The sequence below is a fragment of the Natrix helvetica genome, assembly GCF_964273705.1.
Source record: "Natrix helvetica genome assembly, chromosome: 4".
Classification (NCBI taxonomy): Eukaryota; Metazoa; Chordata; class Lepidosauria; order Squamata; family Natricidae; genus Natrix; species Natrix helvetica.
The window spans coordinates 128,878,319-128,896,592 of NC_138550.1; the positions used below are offsets into that span (position 1 = coordinate 128,878,319).

The 18,274-nt window shown below is 36.1% G+C and overlaps 1 protein-coding gene across 2 annotated transcripts; it reads right to left on the reverse strand.

Annotated features, from left to right (window-relative positions):
• Positions 1–1,647: 1,647 nt before the first annotated feature.
• LOC309390917 (DGAT1/2-independent enzyme synthesizing storage lipids-like) lies at positions 1,648–17,282 on the reverse strand. Of its 2 annotated transcripts, none has more exons than XM_081950810.1 (7): positions 17,171–17,282; positions 15,893–16,208; positions 13,330–13,494; positions 12,572–12,765; positions 7,935–7,998; positions 5,710–5,783; positions 1,648–3,850 (listed from the first exon to the last, which is right to left on the reverse strand). In XM_081950810.1, the coding sequence occupies exons 2-7, from the start codon at positions 16,203–16,205 to the stop codon at positions 3,743–3,745; spliced, it is 918 nt and encodes a 305-aa protein (XP_081806936.1). In that variant the 5' UTR covers positions 16,206–16,208; positions 17,171–17,282; the 3' UTR covers positions 1,648–3,742. The 2 variants fall into 2 exon arrangements, with proteins under 2 accessions (XP_081806936.1, XP_081806935.1); XM_081950809.1 differs by having other exon boundaries at positions 5,710–5,849.
• Positions 17,283–18,274: the final 992 nt, after the last annotated feature.

Below are 18,274 nucleotides of genomic sequence, written 5' to 3' on the forward strand. Positions count from 1 at the left end.
CTTGATGGTTTCTTGCAGTTGTTTCATTAGCAAACTAGGTTCATCAGTAAGCCCTAGGTGGCGTGAGGCCAGGTTGTTTACAAAACTGTCATCAGCCTGTCCCACATACATGCTGTGAATGCATGTTGTGTAAACCATGAATTATAGGGTTTCTTTTGGCGATGTCCAGAAGGAAATCCTTCTCTGCCATTGCACCTGTCCTTTGGGGCATCCCCCCCCTCCCCAGGTGAGTCAGGCCTCCAATCTCATGGCCTTTCAGAAATGTCTAAAGGCTTGGCATTGCTATCTTGCTTGGGGTTCATATAAGGCCACACAGCGGTGAAGCTGATTAGCACTATAAAGACGTCCTCTCACTTTTCAAATAACTTTTAATCTTGAATTTGAACTATTCTTGCCTATTTAAAATTTTATTTGCAATTTTTAAGTTTTAATATTGTATTTGTACACTACCTACAGTCCCTCTGCGAAGGAGATGGACAATTTCCATATATGGTAAATAAAATCTCCATTGGTCCAGTCTCTCTGCTTCCCATGCTTCAGTTAAATCACAAAGGAAGACTTTTAAGACGGATTCTTATCTACATCAAAGGGGAGTTCTGTTCTTGAGCAACTGCTGCAGAATTTGACTTTTCCCTGAAGAAATTAAGACAGATTGTGTAATTTGTTTAGGAAAATGTAATTGTGGCTTCCCTGCCATTCATTTTTTTTTATTTTCAGAGTGCCACTTCTGCTCCAATCAAAGTTATTGCTACTCCTTGCTTTCATTTGATTGTTTTATCTATGTGGGCTTTTTCTTCAGTAACTATGGTATTCAAGAAAAAAACCTAAGATCAATAGAATGCACACAGTAATATAATATGCAAGGATATTTTCTAATTGTTACTTCAGCTTTATTCAGTAGGTATTTTTCATCACATGACATAAAAATAAAGAAAACAATACGGAATAACTGCAAATAAAATATGTTTAAATATTCTTAAAATTGAACTATATTTCAATCTGATACATCATTTAAGTGATTTAAAAAGATTATTCAGAAAAAAATATCCAGCAGTATCCATAACGCTGATCTCAAAATATTTATAAGTTTCCTATATCACTCCTGGAAATACCTTACAAACACTTTTTAATAATCTAAACATTGAGCAATCAGTCTGAAAGAAAATAATTAAACAGCAAATGAAATTGAAAATGTTAATTTAAAGTAAAAGCAATACATTTTACAACAGCAAGAGAACTAAAAAAAAAACAACCCTTAAATGGATAGAAAAGGTTTTCCTAAATATGGGCATTGGTCCATATTCTTTACTTGTTGGATTCCTTCGCTATCTCTTGAACACTCTTCACAAATCATTATAGTAGTGACTATTTCTAAGTCCAACCTTTTAATGATAATTATCAAATGGTCACCCTAACAAATTGTTTCCTTTTAAGGTCTTAAGGGAATTGAAAAGTAAGACTAAATGTGATCACATAACATCAGATTTACATTTACCAAGTACAGTAGATTCAGTGGATAATAAGAAAGAAAACATTTGCTATCATTTACTATGAATAAATACTTGAAGTAGTACACGTAGCAATCAAAGAAAATACTTTTTTTCTAGAAGTAGAATTAGCGTATTTTTTGGACTATAAGATGCACCAGTATATAAGATGCACCATGATTTTGAAAAGGTAAATTAAAAAAGTTTTTGCACACTGCATACCTCCCAAACCCTCTGCATACCTCGTTTTTTGCCAAAAAGGGGGGTGGGCATGAAGAGTTTTGGGGGGCTTGTAGAGTGCTTCTGTGGGTTGGGGGAAGATGAGCAAAAATGGCCTGTTTGTTGTTCATTTTTGCCCTCCCCAGGCCCCCAGGAACACTTTGCAAGCTTTCCAAATGCATGCTCATTTTTGCAAAGGGGGCAGGGTTTCGGTAGACCAAAAATAATGTATTCAGTGTATAAGACACACCCAGATTTTCACCCTCCTTTTTGAGGGAAAAATATAAGTCTTATACTCTGAAAAATATGGTACATCCAATACATTTGATGCAATTCTACTTCTAAAAAAAAGTATTTTCTTTGATAGCTACATGTCTATATCTTATAATATATTTCCAGGAGTTCTATTTTCATTACTATTGGATACATTTCAATGCTCAGAGATCCCCAGCCCACTCCAAAAAATCCTGACAGAGAAATAGGCTCATGGTAAAGCACACTAGTTTCATGTGACATCTTCTTTAAAAAATTTGGATGGAGTTCTTTATGCATGCTGAAATCTGGAAAAAGACATAATAAAGCTAATTTTCTACTTAAATTTTTAAAGAAAGAAAGTCCTGCTTTGTGTATTATAATAGTTAGTACAGAATAGTTTTTATATAAGGACTCTGGAGAATAATCCTCCCCCCCCCCCCAAAAAAAAAGTAAAAATATTGCTCAGAACAGTCTATGCATATATCATAAATAAGCTAATCATAAGTAGGTCTGGGCAGTTATAAATCTGCACAATAAACATATATGGAATGTTTATAATAGAATCTAACCTTAAAACTGGATTCAACACTATGAGGAATCTAAAAAATTCTCAGAATTGCAACATTATCCACGAAAAAGTATCCCTGCAGATTTTACTCTGCTAGTCATTGCTGACTATGAAGGGAATTGTACAAAAAGTTGTCAATAATCATTCAATCATAGGTCTGAGCATATATATAGCAAGCAACAATGACATGAAAATGATAACAGGTACTATAGTGCAAATGATACAGTAAAGAACTTGTATCATTCTGTTTAACTAATTCAACCATTTGACTAGAAACAATAAATTGACCTATTCATTAATACTTAGCCAACTCTATATATTAACTGTAACCAAAGTGGAGAATACTGAAACATGTTCTTAGGAGACAGATACTTCCCAATAAAAGGATTATGATTTCCATTTCCTATGCAAATATTCTCACTTTGATGGCATGACCTGCAATGTAAGCCTCTGTTTGAATGATTATTGATTCCAGAATCACTATAGTAAATAGGGCACATCCTGATGGCTTCGCACTGCCTTGGTACAGAAGTATACCTATAATTTATGAATTTTAATTTCCATGACATACAAATTCACAATAAATTAGCAGTTTGCCTAAAAATGTAGTACTTGCTTTGAAAATAGCAAAACAATTTCTACTGGAGAAATTCTTCTTTATGCAGTGCCAATTCATATTATTTACAAAGCCTTAAATTATTTTTCTCTTTTTAAGTATCAGTATAAGTATACTGTTCAGTAAACTAGAATTAATAAGTATTAATGAATACAGATACTGGATCTTTCTTGCTCATATGAGTAGCTTCTGCATACATAAATTTGATTGCTTTAAACTTTGGGTAACTGGAGAATACAGGGAGTAGAAAAATCCAAGTTTTACAAAAATACTAAATTTAATCCTGATCCATTTAAGGTTTACATTTAAGAAGTACTAGAAATAGGCTATGTATTTGATGCATTTCAAAAAGCCTAAAATCATTTTTATATATTATTCCTAATTAGGATTGTGCTTTTTAAACTTTTATTTTCTGTGAACACAAAGAGTTGTATTTACACTGAAAGATTTACTTTCCTGAGTAATACATGTAACAATGATTTTCAAAGCTTGGTTTTCTGTAAAATTATACATTTGCACAGCAAATAAAAAACTATTGCAACATCATATATCACATTAAAATATTATTCTTTTTTTTTTCACAGTGATTTGCCAAAGTTATTCATTGTCTTGTTTCTCTGTTGTAAATCTTTCCATCAAAGCCCTCCATACATTTCCTGGTATTTTCTGATGTTTGTCTATTAAATACTGTAGTGCATCCTTTGTCTATGAGGGGAGAGAAGGATGACAAATATAAATTATTCAGTATTATTGCATTGTTCAAAGATAAATTACACTTAAAAATCAAAAGCAACAATGAATCCTTTTCAAACTACAGTATAACATTAACCAGACATCTAGCAATTTAACCCTGAAATTACAGAACAAGTACAAAATATATAGATTTCTTGTTGGGGAAATTAGTTTTTATCACACAATCTATACTTTAGATACTACAAAATCAAATAATAAACAAAGGAGTAGATTTCAGCCATGCTCTCCTCAGCTGCTCTGATTTTGTGTTAGTTAACAGGAAATTCTGCCCTCTGCTGAATGTCAAGGCATTCTGAAACTCCAACCTCCACTGAGCAATGTGAAATCTTTAGGATCAAACTGTTCTTAGAGCATTAATTCTGTTACTAAACCAGGTTAAAATCTAAGTTATTCGTGTATGAAAAGTAACTAGTTAATTTTAGCATACTTCATATACTGTATTTTTGGAGTATAAGACGCACCTTTTTTCCTCAAAAAAGAGGCTGAAAATCTGGGTGCGTCTTATACACTGAATACAGCATTTTTTGCCTCCTGAAATCCCGCTCCTTCACTAAAATGGCCATGCACAGCTTTTAGGATGCTTTCAGAGTGCTCCTGGGAGCTGGGGAGGGCAAAAATGGGCCATTTTGGGTCAATTGTGCCCCCCCAGCTCCCAGGATCATTCTATAATTCTCCTAAAGGCTATGCAAGCCCTTTTTTGACAGAAATGGGCCAGTTTTTGTGAAAAATGGGCCATTTTTTGCTCGTTTGGGGGGGCACTCCTCAAACCTCCTAAAGGCTATTCATGCCCTTTGTTTGAAAAAAAAACTGGGGAGGTCTGCAGAGTACAAAACCTTTTTTAAAAAATTTGTCTCTTCAAAACCTTGGTGCGTTTTATACTCCAGTGCGTCTTATACTCCGAAAAATACAGTAGTTTCATACACTCTCCCACATCTTCACTGAAAAAAATTTCATGATCAAAGACGAACCCTAATCTGGCAAGAAGAATAAAATTATTATTTTCATCAAAGTGAATTAGTGCAGTAGGGTAGGACCTATCACTTCTGGTCCATTTGAAATTTTGTTGAAGCCCTAAATTTAGTCTTACTGATAGACTTTAGGGACAGAATCTTTTTGGTAAATAGTTCCAACCACAGTTTATTGTCTCCCGAAGTATATGCAGCTCTCTCTCTCCCTCTCATTTTTTAAAAAAAGTTTGAAAAACCATCTTTAATAGCTGTTGACTGCTGAGTTTTACTATCATATTGTTGATAGTTGATCTTTTTATTCTTTGGCTCTATAAAAGTTCTTTAAGCTATGCTAATTACATCATAATGTACTTTTCTTCGATATGATTGAACTGTAAAATATATTTTTATTTCTATAATTTTAATGAACATAAATTAAAATGCTAGCTTTTAAAACAAAAAAGAATTCCAAATAGTTCAGAATCAATTCATACATTTAAAAGTAGTTCCTAAATATTTAAACCATAAACAATTGACCATTATGCATTTAAGAACAACTAGAAATTTAAGAGAACTGGAGAATACCACTGCTATATAAATAATGAATAAAACTCAGCAATTCCTTGTACTGTGGGAACTTTTCCTAGAAAACAAATCAATAGATATTGACAGAATTTCCCTATCCTTTCATTCAGCCTAATTTCCAAATAACCTTTTGTATTATTTATTTGAATCAAAATGTATATGTTATCTGAACATCCACATAGTATAAGTTGAAAGTATTTTGGTAATACAGCCAGGAGTCTTTATTTTAACTTTGTGAGCTGGCATCAAGATATTAATATTTGAACAGGAAGATCTTACTTTTTGGGTCAGTTCTTCTGCTGTGGTGTTTGGATCATATGGAATAGGATCTCCAAAATAAGTCTCTAATTTAACTGGAAAGTTTCCATAAATAGGGAATAGTGGGAAACGAAAATGCTCATATATCGATCTTAATAATTCTGATTAATTGAAAAAAAGAGGGATTAATAAGGTAACAGGTACAATTATGTATTTTTACCCATTTGTTCATTTAAAAAATCGAAGTAGTGATTCAATAAATAATCTGTATAAAATTGCTTCCTGACATAAATCTGAACAGTAAGTGAGTGCCATCATCTTGACCTCTGCATTAGGAAATTAAAGCTGCATGGAAGTTTGCTAAAAATATTAAATGATAATAAACATACCAGGCTAAAAAAACTAGGATCTAGTGAGAGGATACAGAAGAGAGGTAACTACAAGGAGAAGCAGTGCTTGCAAATAGTCACTATAATAGTTTGTAATGGTCTGGAAAAGTTTGGAGTCTCGAAGTCATCTTCATGGAAGATGTCATGTCCAATTTCACCTAAAAGGACTGAGGTACTCAGAAATCTATAGAACAGTGATGGCGAACCTTTTTCTTATGGTGTGCCAAAATTGTGCTATCACGTGCACATGTGTGCCCACAACAATTCAATTCTCCTTGCCCATCTGCATATGTGCACGCCCCCCCAGGCTCCGGAGGCTTTCCTGAAGCCTGGGGAGGGCAAAAACGGCCTCCCCCAGCCCCTGAAGGTCCTCGGAAGCCGGAAATGGATCGTTTCCAAACTTCCGTTTGACCCTGCGGAGGCTTTCCTGAACCTGGGGAGAGCAAAAAACGGACCCAATGGGCCAACCGGAAGTTCAAGAACAAACTTCCGGTTGGCCTGTTGGCCCTGTTTTTCACCCTCCCCAGCCTCCTGACACTTTCCTGAAGCCTGGGGAGGGTGAAAACAGTCTCCCCCAGCACTTCGGAAGGCTAAAAATCAGCGTGCCAGCACGAGCATGTGCGCCAGAGCTGACGACTGGTGTGCCAGCAAATATGGCTTCGCGTGCCACCTGGGGCACGTGTGCCATAGGTTCGCCATCACGGCTATAGAATGTTTCTTCCTAACACAAATCAGAACAAAGTAAGGATGTTGTGCCATAGTTCTGTGGAAGTCATTACTATAAAATTTTGTGATGTCCATTAGCCCACTTAGTGATAGCACTTACTTATATTCTGCTCTATAGTGCTTTATAGTACCTCTGAATGGTTTACAAGTGTCAGCATATTGCCCCAACAATCTGTATTTACTGACCTTGGAAGAAAGGAAGGCCTAGTCAACCTTCACCTAATCAGGATCAAACTCTGGGCTGTGGCCAGAGTTAGCTGGCAATACTGCATTCTAACCCATGGTCGAAGAGAAATATGCTTCCACCGCCTATCTGTGAATATTGTAGAGGTAGGTTGGCTACTAAATGGCTGCTTCTTGCTTTATCAAGAACTGTTCTTATGAGTTAAATTTGTCAACAATAATTTTAATTTATATCTGCTTTATTTTATATAGCAAAGGTACTGGATATGTTGCTGCCTCATATTTTCCCCACAACAATCCTGTGATGAGTGACTGAGTCACAATCACCCAATTGGGTTTTATGCCTAAGAGAATACTAGAACTAAGAGTGATCCAGTTTCTAGTCAAGCAACTTAACCACTATACGAAACTGGCCTTGTAATTGAGTTTGTCAATGTTTTCAGGTTTTTAGATTATAAAATTAATCTCTCAAAGACATATCAAACCTCAAAAGCAAATGATAAAAATTATCTGTTGTCATGTAGAACAGCCAACAAATTCTACTTGCCCAGACTGTAGTGTAGTGCAGTGATTAAAGAGTTGAACATGAATTAATCTGGGGTACTTAATTTTGTCTGTCCTTCATGCAGATCTCATGACAACTTTACATTAGATAGATAAATATATTGCAGAGTATTGTTGAACTGGCATTAAAAACGGGGGAAATCCAGATATTTCCAAATTTCAGCTGCCACAGAAAGACAATATATAAATGAAATAACAACAGTTCCTCTTGTAGAACAGTACAAGCAACATTTATATTTTGAGCAGGTTATTAAAAACCAGAGCATTTTATTTAAAATCACTTCCAGCACTATACGCATGAGAGTCAAAATGAGCTCTAATGAGGGAGAACAAAATGTAATAACAATTGACTTAATACAATGCAATCCAAATAAAGTTGCATACTTATTCGTCCTCCAACTACTCGCATATTTTCCCGAATATTTCGTGTGAACATAGGAATGATGGGCTGAAAGAACAGATTAATGGAAATATGTATTAATTTATTTCCCATAATCAACTGATTTTTTTTACTAAATTGCAAACTTATATACTTGGATCTAAAAGCAGATAAAACAGATTAACTGAAAAATGAAGGGCAACAAGTATAGGAAACTATTTCTTTGTCACATTTCCATCTAGTATTTGATGTAAGAAACTAAAGTATCTTTTTCTTTTTTTGCAAGCACTCAGTGGATGAATTTTGTAATTTACAGAGAATTTGAGTCTTAGTCATCCATTCTGAATCCAACCTTTTCATTACAAAATTAGATAAGTCTCCCATTATTGCAATTTCAGTCTTCTATAGGGATTATAGGGCTGCACTCTAAGAAGTTTTTTTTATTTTCAAAATAAACACAACACATCCTTCTTTACATACTGTAGAAAGTGTATCAGTTGGTTACAAAAAGGCTTACATTCATCTCTTCTACAGTCAACAAACATACTTCATATTAACTCAAGTATTTTAACTCAGATATTTATGCATGTTACCATCATCATACCTCCATTTTCATTTGACTATACCAAGATTTAATACATGGCGTTTCATTTACTATTTCTAAAATCTTCCAATAACACTGAATCCTTATGTCCTATGCTAGCTAAACATCCGTAGTATTTAATAACAAAATTTTCTAATCCTTCTTTCCAAATCACTGTTTACAATTTACATCCAATTTCCTTGTTGTACCCATATCTATATATACATTGTTACAATTATCCCTCCTTTATTTAATTATATCCTGTATCATAACATTTCCCCCTAATATTCAAGACTTAACTGTATCCCTGTCAGGCCTGCAATTATATTCCTTTTTAGGATCTTTGGCCTGCCACACTTTCTATTATTTTCCTATGCTGTTTCATTAGTGTAGTAATGTGGAGGGGGGAATAGAAAGGAGTAGAATTGTGGAATGTGTTGTTAATTCTTTTCTAGAAACCCAAGGTCATCTTTTGTCTCTGCACCTCGACATCTGACCAAAAGCAGCTGGGTGGAGATGCCAGCGTGGAAGAAGAAGATTGGGGCATGTGATGGATTTATGGGCGTGGGCGTAAGATTATGAACTTTCAACTGGGTGGAATTCCAGGAAGCAAAACAGAGTTGGAATTTTACACAGTCCGATGCCAACATGTCTGTCTTATTAAATTGGAATTTTAAGAATAGGTCTGCCTTGAACTCTGATTTAATTCTGCATGATATTTGGAACGCTGACAATCTAACTTAGTTCTTTTTTATTAACCTTTATATATAATCCAAAAGGATTTCTAATCATTCTTTCATGGGTACCATTCGATATTCATATCCCATTATTACTTATCATAACACTACACATTGTATACATTATTATCATTATCAATTATTTATTTAACTATATCTATTGTCACTAAATTTCACTAAGTTTAACTAGTTTTAAAGTATACTCTTCCATCGATCGTCCTGTATCTTTCCAGTAGCAAAACAGTCTCATATCGTCTGCCATTTGTGGTATCAGTCCTCTAATTGTCTCCTTAATCAACTTTGTATGGATTCTTCTTAGCAACTCTTTCCTTATAGAATCTCTCATGTAATTTCGATGCCATTCTTATGTTTCCTTAATCAGCTTATCTTTGATTGTCGGTAGTGTTATCAATGAAATTGCTAATAAAATTTCTCTCTTTAAATCCATAAATTCTTTTGTTTTTTCTTCTTCTGTATCTTGCCATATGGGATAGATTTCCCCTCCATTTAATTTCTCTTTAAGTATTCCACTCTTTCCATTTTCAGAGATAAACCAATCACCATAAATATCAGCAATTTTAATTTCTTTATATTCATTTTCCTCTTCGATTTTTAGGATTTTAACCGCCACTTTTTCCATTTGATAAACATCTTCAAATTCTTCATCATATTTTGCTGTTAGATGCACTAAGTCTTCCAACTCCTTCTTTATCCTCTCACGTGTATTTGATAATTTCTGTATTTCTGAAAGTATCTTTTGCAGACTTAAAACTTCTTTCTGCTGTTGAAATTGTGCCATTATTTCCAGCTAACAAACACTGCTGCTCTAGCTTAGAAAGTTTTAACAAGATTAAGCATAGATTCATAATAACATTTCATTTTCACCTTTCTCTGGTTAAAGATATACTTCAAAGGGACATCTGTATGCTTTTCTTCTTATCACTCTCTATAAACAAGCAGTGAGACCTTGAAGTGCCAAGCCAGGATAAAATAAAAATAAAAGTGTTTCGTTTCCAATACACAGACCTCCAGCCTCTGAGTAGCAGTGTTATTGTTGCAATGTTGCAATTTTATTTGTTTCTTTTTGTATCTTTTTTTATTTCAAGTTTTAAAAAATGTCCAATTCTTGAATGAGTTAGAAAAATACCCACAGTAATGAAAGAGGAGAATTTTAGTCCATAGGTTACAAAGAATAGTAAAAGAAAAAAAATAGAAGAAAACTTAATCCATTCGTTGTAAAAGGCTTGCATAAATTCCATCCGTGAAGATAGCATTTAAAAAGTAAGATAACCCACTGTCCAAAACCATTCCAAATTTAATTCCGCCGCTTATTTCTTCTGTTTTCCAATTTAAATTAATTTTAAGTTTTTTATAGGCAGTCTCTTTTAAAATGGTAAAAATTCATCACCAGCTGGAAACACTTTCTCTTTCCGTATCCTTCCGTTTTGGAGCCGCCCCGACTTCATCAGCCTAATGGCTGGATTTTTTGTCACCGGCTTGAAGAACTTCTCTTGGATCGATCAGGAAGTTTGCAATGTCCCTGAGATCAGCAAGACGTATTCTTCCTGTTCACCGTCTCTGCGGGACGGTTTAGGTCCGTTTGGACCACCCAGTGGCAAAAGTATCGACTGCGATCTCAGAGCGTTGAGATTGCACGTCGTCTCGTCGCGACATCGGCTACTCCTCTCTCTCTGAGAATATTTGAGCTACAATGTTAAGTAAATTAATTTTTTGCGCTGCTCTGTATACATGCAATTTTATGCATGAAGTTCCTCACATTTCAGAAAAGCAACCTTGTCCTGCAAGCAATTAACAAATAGAAAATTATCTAGGATCTTCTCAAATTTTCATCTTTCATCAATGACCTTATGGAAAAATCTGAGGTGCTGGTAATAATTATTATGTCTGCATTAAAAATGGGAAAAGCATTTTGCAAAGTGTATTGGCGCAAGCAATGCATTCATGCTTAAAACATTCATTCAGCTGCTTTGTCTGAAAGCTCAGACAACTCCTTGAAGCATTTCTTATGTTGTTATAAATGTATGTGAGGCAATATTTTAAGTGGCAATACCCCAAAAGCAAAGCAGCTGTGCATATAATCTGGGAAGGTTCCTGAAAACCCACAGAAGCTTAACCTGATATTAAGTAAAAATTACCACAGTACATAATCCCATAACATTTATATAAATATTATGGGAAATTTGTATTGAGAAATCTGAAGAGATACATTCTCACTTTGCCCTTTTTAATACATAGTTATGACTCTTTTTAATGTGTATACAGTTATAGGATTACATCAGCTGTTTTTATACGACAAGAAAAGCCAAACAGAAGAACAGACTAGAAAACTGCTCCTTTCCCACCCATTGTCCAATGCCAAAACCACTTTTTTCCTAAATTCTTTTTTTTAAAGTTTTTTTTTTTGAAAAGTTGGAGAAGTTTGAAAAAGACTAAACTATTTTTAATTGATTTTTTTAAATACCATGTTTCTTATTTTCTTTTTACCCCCGAAATAAGCGCTTGGCTTTATTTTCGGTGACGTCTTATTAGTTTTGAGGTACAGAAGATGGTGAGCATTGTCACTTCATGGCTGCTTCTGTGTTGCACACCACTGCACCTGCCACTCTTTTTGCAGCAGCCATTAGCGTGACAAAAGGGGCACTGTGGCAAGGCTTGCGGGAACAGCCATTAGGTAAGGACGTGTGGGATGCATGGGGCATGTTCCCCCTCCCTTTCCCGCCCTCCGGCCTCTCCTTCTCACTTTGTGTTGTTTGTGCGGCAAGCAACCAGAGGAAATGGTGGGAACCGGCTGTGCATGCAGTTTATTTTTGGGAAGGGCTTGTTTTCAGGGGAGGGCTTATTTTAGCACATCCGCTCAAAAGCCCAATTTGGCTTATTATCTGGGGAGGTCTTATTTTTGGGGAAACAGGATAATATTAAGTGATTAAAATGTAAATTAAATTGGTTTACATAAGGAAGCATACCAAATCAATACAGAAACTAACATGCTCAAGGAACACGTTTCATTACAGTTTCTAGAAATGTGTGGAAATTATTTTTAAAAGGATCAGAGTAAGTAGAACCTGATACCTCAGATTCTTGTAAAGCAAAGTGAGACTGTAAATAAACTCTATAGATACAGTTGATACTGGTGTGTTTTTTTCCCTCCCTTCAACAGTTCTGATATAGTGATGTATAAAGTAAAAAATACATTAAAAAAACTACATGATTTTCAACATTAAATTTCCCTTTCCTGCTTCTAAGCATTGCATACATAAACAGCTGTAATCTTATATTCCAGTTATTCCCACAGAATACTTACCACTTTTGCATCAATGGCCACTTGAGCAAACCCTTTACGATTTTTCCACATAATAGTATAATTTTCATCACTGAACAGTGCTTCCCGTACTCCCCCTGGTGAAATTGCTACCAGTCCTCCATTTTCTAATACTTTTCTACATTCTTCCTGCGATCCATTCAGAACGCAGATCACGTCAATTAATAACTTTAAACCTGGAATTCATAAGAATCTGTTGTAAGATTAATATTGATATAAAATTATAATCTCTCCATAGATACTATATTTTAGCAGAAAAATGTAGAACAATCAATTACAAAGCAGGTGTAAATTATGAGAAAGACAAAAAGGATTAGATTTTCACCAATCTATATCTAATCAAATACTTTCAAATCAACAATCAGTGATAAGAATTATAAATATACAATTTTTAAAATAATGATAGTTTATCCTAATAAGAAATCTTCAAAATCTTTCTTACATTTCATGATAAGAAATTTGAAATCCAAAGCCAATACAATGGTATAACTAAGTTACACGGCAATTCACTTTTCTTTTAAATAGAGTGCGGCTATATAAGACTTCTGGATAGGAAACTAAATTTTAACAAGCCATATTTGATTAATTAGTAACTGAATTTATTGTTATTTAAAATAAGAAAATAATTTAGTTTACTGCTATCTTTCAATATATATCACAACTTAAATGTGAAATAAAGCTTATCTATATTGTATATTATTTGAGATGTATAATTTTTCGTAATTGCTCAGGACAGTTACCTGGAACTAAAAACACAAAATGATCAGCAACAACATGGAGCATTCTTTTTTTCCTGATCAAAACAGTGGCTACCAAGTAGAAAAAGTCTATGGGAGTTACTCCATGATAAAAAATAATAATTGCTGGTCCATCCGGTAGTTTTTCAAGACCGTACAACTCATAACCTGTTATGGACGGAAACATTCACGGTTAGCATTTGATACCAGTTTATTTAACAAAATATTCTTAAGATATTAAAATTATGAAACTGCTGAGTAAGATACGAACTATAAACACATTACAATGCATGGCAGTTATTCGTTACATTATAACTCCATTTCAGTTGAACATCTTTTGTATTAATATTCACTGAGTTGTTTATTACTCATGCCAATCAGATATATGGATTTCTTGTTTTGGAGAATTATCATCTTGAAAATGAATTTGGGCTAGCTGATGAAAAATAATTGCTTCCGGATTACATGGTTTATTTAGGATGCAGAGATACCAAAACGATAAATTAACATATATATAAATTGAATTTGTTAGCTTCTTGTAATTCAGTTTCACAATCTTAGTTATTTTTGATAAATGCATTTTTTAAAGCATTTTCAAAAACATTCCTATTCTATATAGGAAGTAAATATAGCATGATAAAATATGTAATGGCTTTCTTCTTAGCAAACAAGAGCAAAAGAGGCAATCCAAATGGTGAAGTTCTTAGAACTATATTATTACTGATTTGTTGCACAGTCAGTCTGGTGTTATGTGGCAAGTGCTTGCCTGCTTGGCGGTAGGGCTTATAGTGGACGTACGTGTAAAAATCAAGCTAGGGCTTATTTTTGGCAAACATCGTAATTTTTTTCTTGACTTTAGTGTGTTTGATGTTGTCAGCTTGAAGGATATCCGGGTATTTGTAGTGATCAAGTTCATCCAGACTCTTGATGTTATTTTCATAGGGCCAGGATGGTGAACCTATGACACGTGTGCCACAGGTGACACGCGGAGCCATTTGTCAGGGCACACGAGGCGTTGCCCTGTCAGCTGGCCAGCGCACATAGGCGCTGGCCAGCTTACTTTAGCTTTTTTTTTTGAGGCCATTTTTCACCCTCCCCAGAGGCTTTATAGGAGCCTTGGGAGGGCGAAAACAGCCTCCCCTGCCCTCCTGGAGAAGACTCTTTTGAAGACAGCAGAGTCCACATTTTGGGCAGAGAGGACCACCAGTTTGAAAGAGGGGTCAAAGAGGCCATCCATGTCAAAATTGAACAGCTCTCTCCCTCTCAACAGATGGTAGAATAATGAAGGGCTGACCAAGGTGTGAGTCATCCCTGAGGATTTACCTGATTCTTCTAAGGTGGCAAACCCTAGCAATGTCGTCTAGCCATATCAGGGGACAGCCCACGATACACTGATCCCTAAAAGCAGAACGCACAAGTAGATCTTTTGCTCCTAATTAATGTTTTGTTCCCAATTAATATCAACTGAAAACTGAAAAAGCCTTCGTTGGAAGGAAGTGAACTAGGATAACACAATGTTCCCCATTCCTAAACCCAGCACCATTCCAGAATACAATGGTTGATGATGAAAGCTACGAAGAAGTCAAGAAGAGCAAGGACTTGCTACCCTCTTACTCTAACTACCCTCATCTAGCTCCTGTCATAGATCTAAAAACAATATCAATGCTATTTCCATCCTATATCTAGATCTGAAGTCCACCTAAAGGGGGTCCAGATAATCTGTTTCAATCTGGATCCTCTGGAAGTACAGCATGACTGCCTTCTCAAAAACCTTCTACAAAAAGGGAAGGTTGGAGACAGGATGAAAATTGTCCATCAGGATAACACTGAGTAACAGCTTCTTAAGGCGGTGAACCACAATCTCTTTAATGGACCCTCTCATCCACAGATGCATTAACTACTACTAGCACCCACCAGCACATCACTACCTGGGAAACCTTTATTGACCATGTGGGACATAAATCTAGCTCACAGGTGGTGGAGCTCCCATTCCTTAAGATCCTGTCCACTTCCTCAGGAACAGGGTCAAATTCCCATGGCACAAAGTCACATAGACACTGTCTTCATTTCTGCATCTATAAGACTCCAGGGGTTCCGGGCACCCAAAACATGGAAAGTCCAGCCAGCAGTCTATCATCCTCCACACAAAAAGGTCCAGCCATCACTCTTGGAGCAGTTCAGGAGAGTTCATGTTTTCCACAACACTATCACACAGCCACTGCCATCTTAATAGAGGCAACCATATCACAAAATCACACTTGAGATCTTGAAACACACCATATACCACTGTCATTTTGTCCCCAAATTAGGGGAACATTTCTCCTATATTTCTATATGCCCCCTTTTTTTAACAATATTTATTTATGCATTATCAACTTAGGAAAGGTGAACATTATAAACTAAAATAAAATGAATCTCTGACATAATACTAAAATCATTATTTTGAAGAACTACAGGAATTGGAACTAAGCATTAAATTATCCATTGGCTTTTATGAATATCTGTCCTTCAGACTGAGGATAATGTAGTTCACAACTATTATGCACAAGAATGGTAGGATACTTACCATTCCATATTCTTCCATGAGCATACCACATAGTTGCCAATGTCTGTCTTGCACCATCCCAGAAATCATTCAAATAACCTTCTTTTATGTCTGTCTTTCTTTTGTAAATATGAACAATGATAGCCGAAATATAAATGAGGAGGATGATAAGTGTTGGAAGCAAAAAAACTAAGAGTAGTGGCATAAATAGCCATGTGAGATAGATGAGGTAACTCAGATATTCTCCCAATCCAGTCCATTCTTCTAATACATAAAACATGCATGTTAAATAGGATATCTGTTCTGTACCGCAGGACTCATTTTGGTGTATCATGTTCTGTTTAAAAAGGAAATAAAACATAAAAAAGTCTAGACCATCGTATATTTGTTCTTGAATTGTTAATTTGACTTTTAATTATTAATTTGAATTATTAGAGAGAAAAATACAAGAATGCTAATCTACATATGTTTCCTAAGAAATGAGTCCAATTAAACTTAATAAAGTTTCATTCCAAACAAATGATTATAGAATTGCAGAATATACTGCATATAGAATATATTATATTGCATATAGTAAATAAACATGAACTATAGTCATGGCTAAATGCACCATCTGATCTAAGAACAACATATTTGAGATCTTGACATACTTGCTTAGCTTGAAATTCTTCATTCTAACTTCATGTACTACTAAAGAACAATACAGGTTTTGTAATAAATATTATGCAAAGCTTTCGTGTGATCCCTTATTTTAATGTACTTTATATCACACTTCTATTGCACGGTATCAAAAGGAAGTCACTTCAAGCAATCCAAGAAGATATAAAAGTCAACTCCACATCCCTACAAAATATAGGAACATATCCTTATTTTTAAATGTGCATTTTATACACAATAGTCCAATTCATGCAAGGCAAAATTATTGAACATTCAAAAGGAGACTGAATTGGTGATATGTTCTTAAAATGATCTCCTATCTGCTCTTGCAATTTTCTCAAGCTATAAAAGTTTGAAAAGGTTGCTTCTTTACAGCAAAACCGCAAAGAATCCTGTGGCACTTAAAGATTTCCAAATTATTACCATATTAATTTTTATGTGCTATAGTCTATTAGAGGAAACATCAGTCAAGAAACTGACTAGCTATACATAATAAATTTGTTCATGATTGGCATGTTTTGGACGGGCAGCATTGCCTTCTGTCAGAAATTATTTTGGAAACTTTTGCACCAAGCAAGTCAAGATTTGTTCTGATTGACACACTCATTAAATAATCTAGATCCATTGGGAATTAAGAAACACACTTTTTTATGGTTTTCCTCCACCTGGGATTACTGGTTTACTGGGAGGAGTTAATGTTGCAACTCATCAGGAGGGTAAAAGACAGGGAAAACAGTTGGATATGCTTAATTTCAAGAAAGAAAGATGATCAGACGCAGCTTCTCCTCTGCTCTTCAAAAATTTCTGGCTGGTACCGAATCTTCTGCAGGTTCACCTGTGGTGTAAAGGAATAGAGTCACATTTTAATACTAAAGCTGGGGTGAGCTGAGAAAGGGAAGGCACTTCGGTTGCTTTTCCTTTGATCCTACCCAAACCCTACCCAAGTAAGGCCAGCAAAGCTTTGAATACGACCATTTCTTCACTCCGGCATCCGCAGGATTCCTCAACAGCGGCAGAGAGAAAACACCCTCGGGACTCCCGCCTTTACAACGAATTCCCTTGGGAGCCTTCCAAGAAGCAGAGCCGCCTCCCTTCAGTTAATACCGGCAGGATTTTCTTCCGACCGGGGATGGGAGAGCCACGGAGAAGAGCTTCAGGACAGACGGACAGGGAACGACCCGGAGCTCCGCGGGAATAGGGGGGGGGGGGCTTTGGCCACAGTGGGTGCAACGACGCCGGTCAGCCAAAAAGAACCCAATGCCCGCGCTCTCCCTCTCACCGCCAGCATTCAGCTAACCCGGGACAGTCCAGCCAGGAAGTCCGGTCCGTCCGTCCCCTTCGCCCTCTTTTAAAGGCAGGAAAGACCCCAGCTTCCCTTCTGCTTTTGCTCCCCACTGCCAGAAGGGCGGCAATGGGAATGTGCGCTTCGAAGGGCACCGAGGATCCTTTGAAGCCCAGCCAGCCTACGACCCTACCGCGCTTCCCAAAGGGGACCCGCGAGCGCGCGTCTCGGAGGGGTCGGCTGCTCGAGTTGCGGGCTGCAGCTCCGCCATAAGTAGGTGCCCACTGTCTTTCTACAAAGGGGGTGGTGGACAGCGGAGTGAAACCGAATTAAATGAACGAATAACCCCGATATCTCGCCTTTCCCCACAAGCCCCAAGGCAGCATACCAGTTTTCCCCATTCCAGCTGTATCCTTCTACAAAGTTGTTGGCGCCGCCCCGTTGCTCCGCAGTTGAAATGAAAG

What these genes read in the sequence shown, in the direction of transcription:
- LOC309390917 (XM_081950809.1), bottom strand. Translation starts at nt 16,205, where the DNA reads ATGATACACCAAAATGAGTCCTGCGGTACAGAACAGATATCCTATTTA. An exon ending in TTTTGTGTTTTTAGTTCCAG is followed by an intron (nt 12,766 to 13,329) that starts GTAACTGTCCTG and finishes TATGAATTCCAG; the next exon opens with GTTTAAAGTTATTAATTGAC. An exon ending in CAGAAGAACTGACCCAAAAA is followed by an intron (nt 3,851 to 5,709) that starts GTAAGATCTTCC and finishes CTCCCCTCATAG; the next exon opens with ACAAAGGATGCACTACAGTA.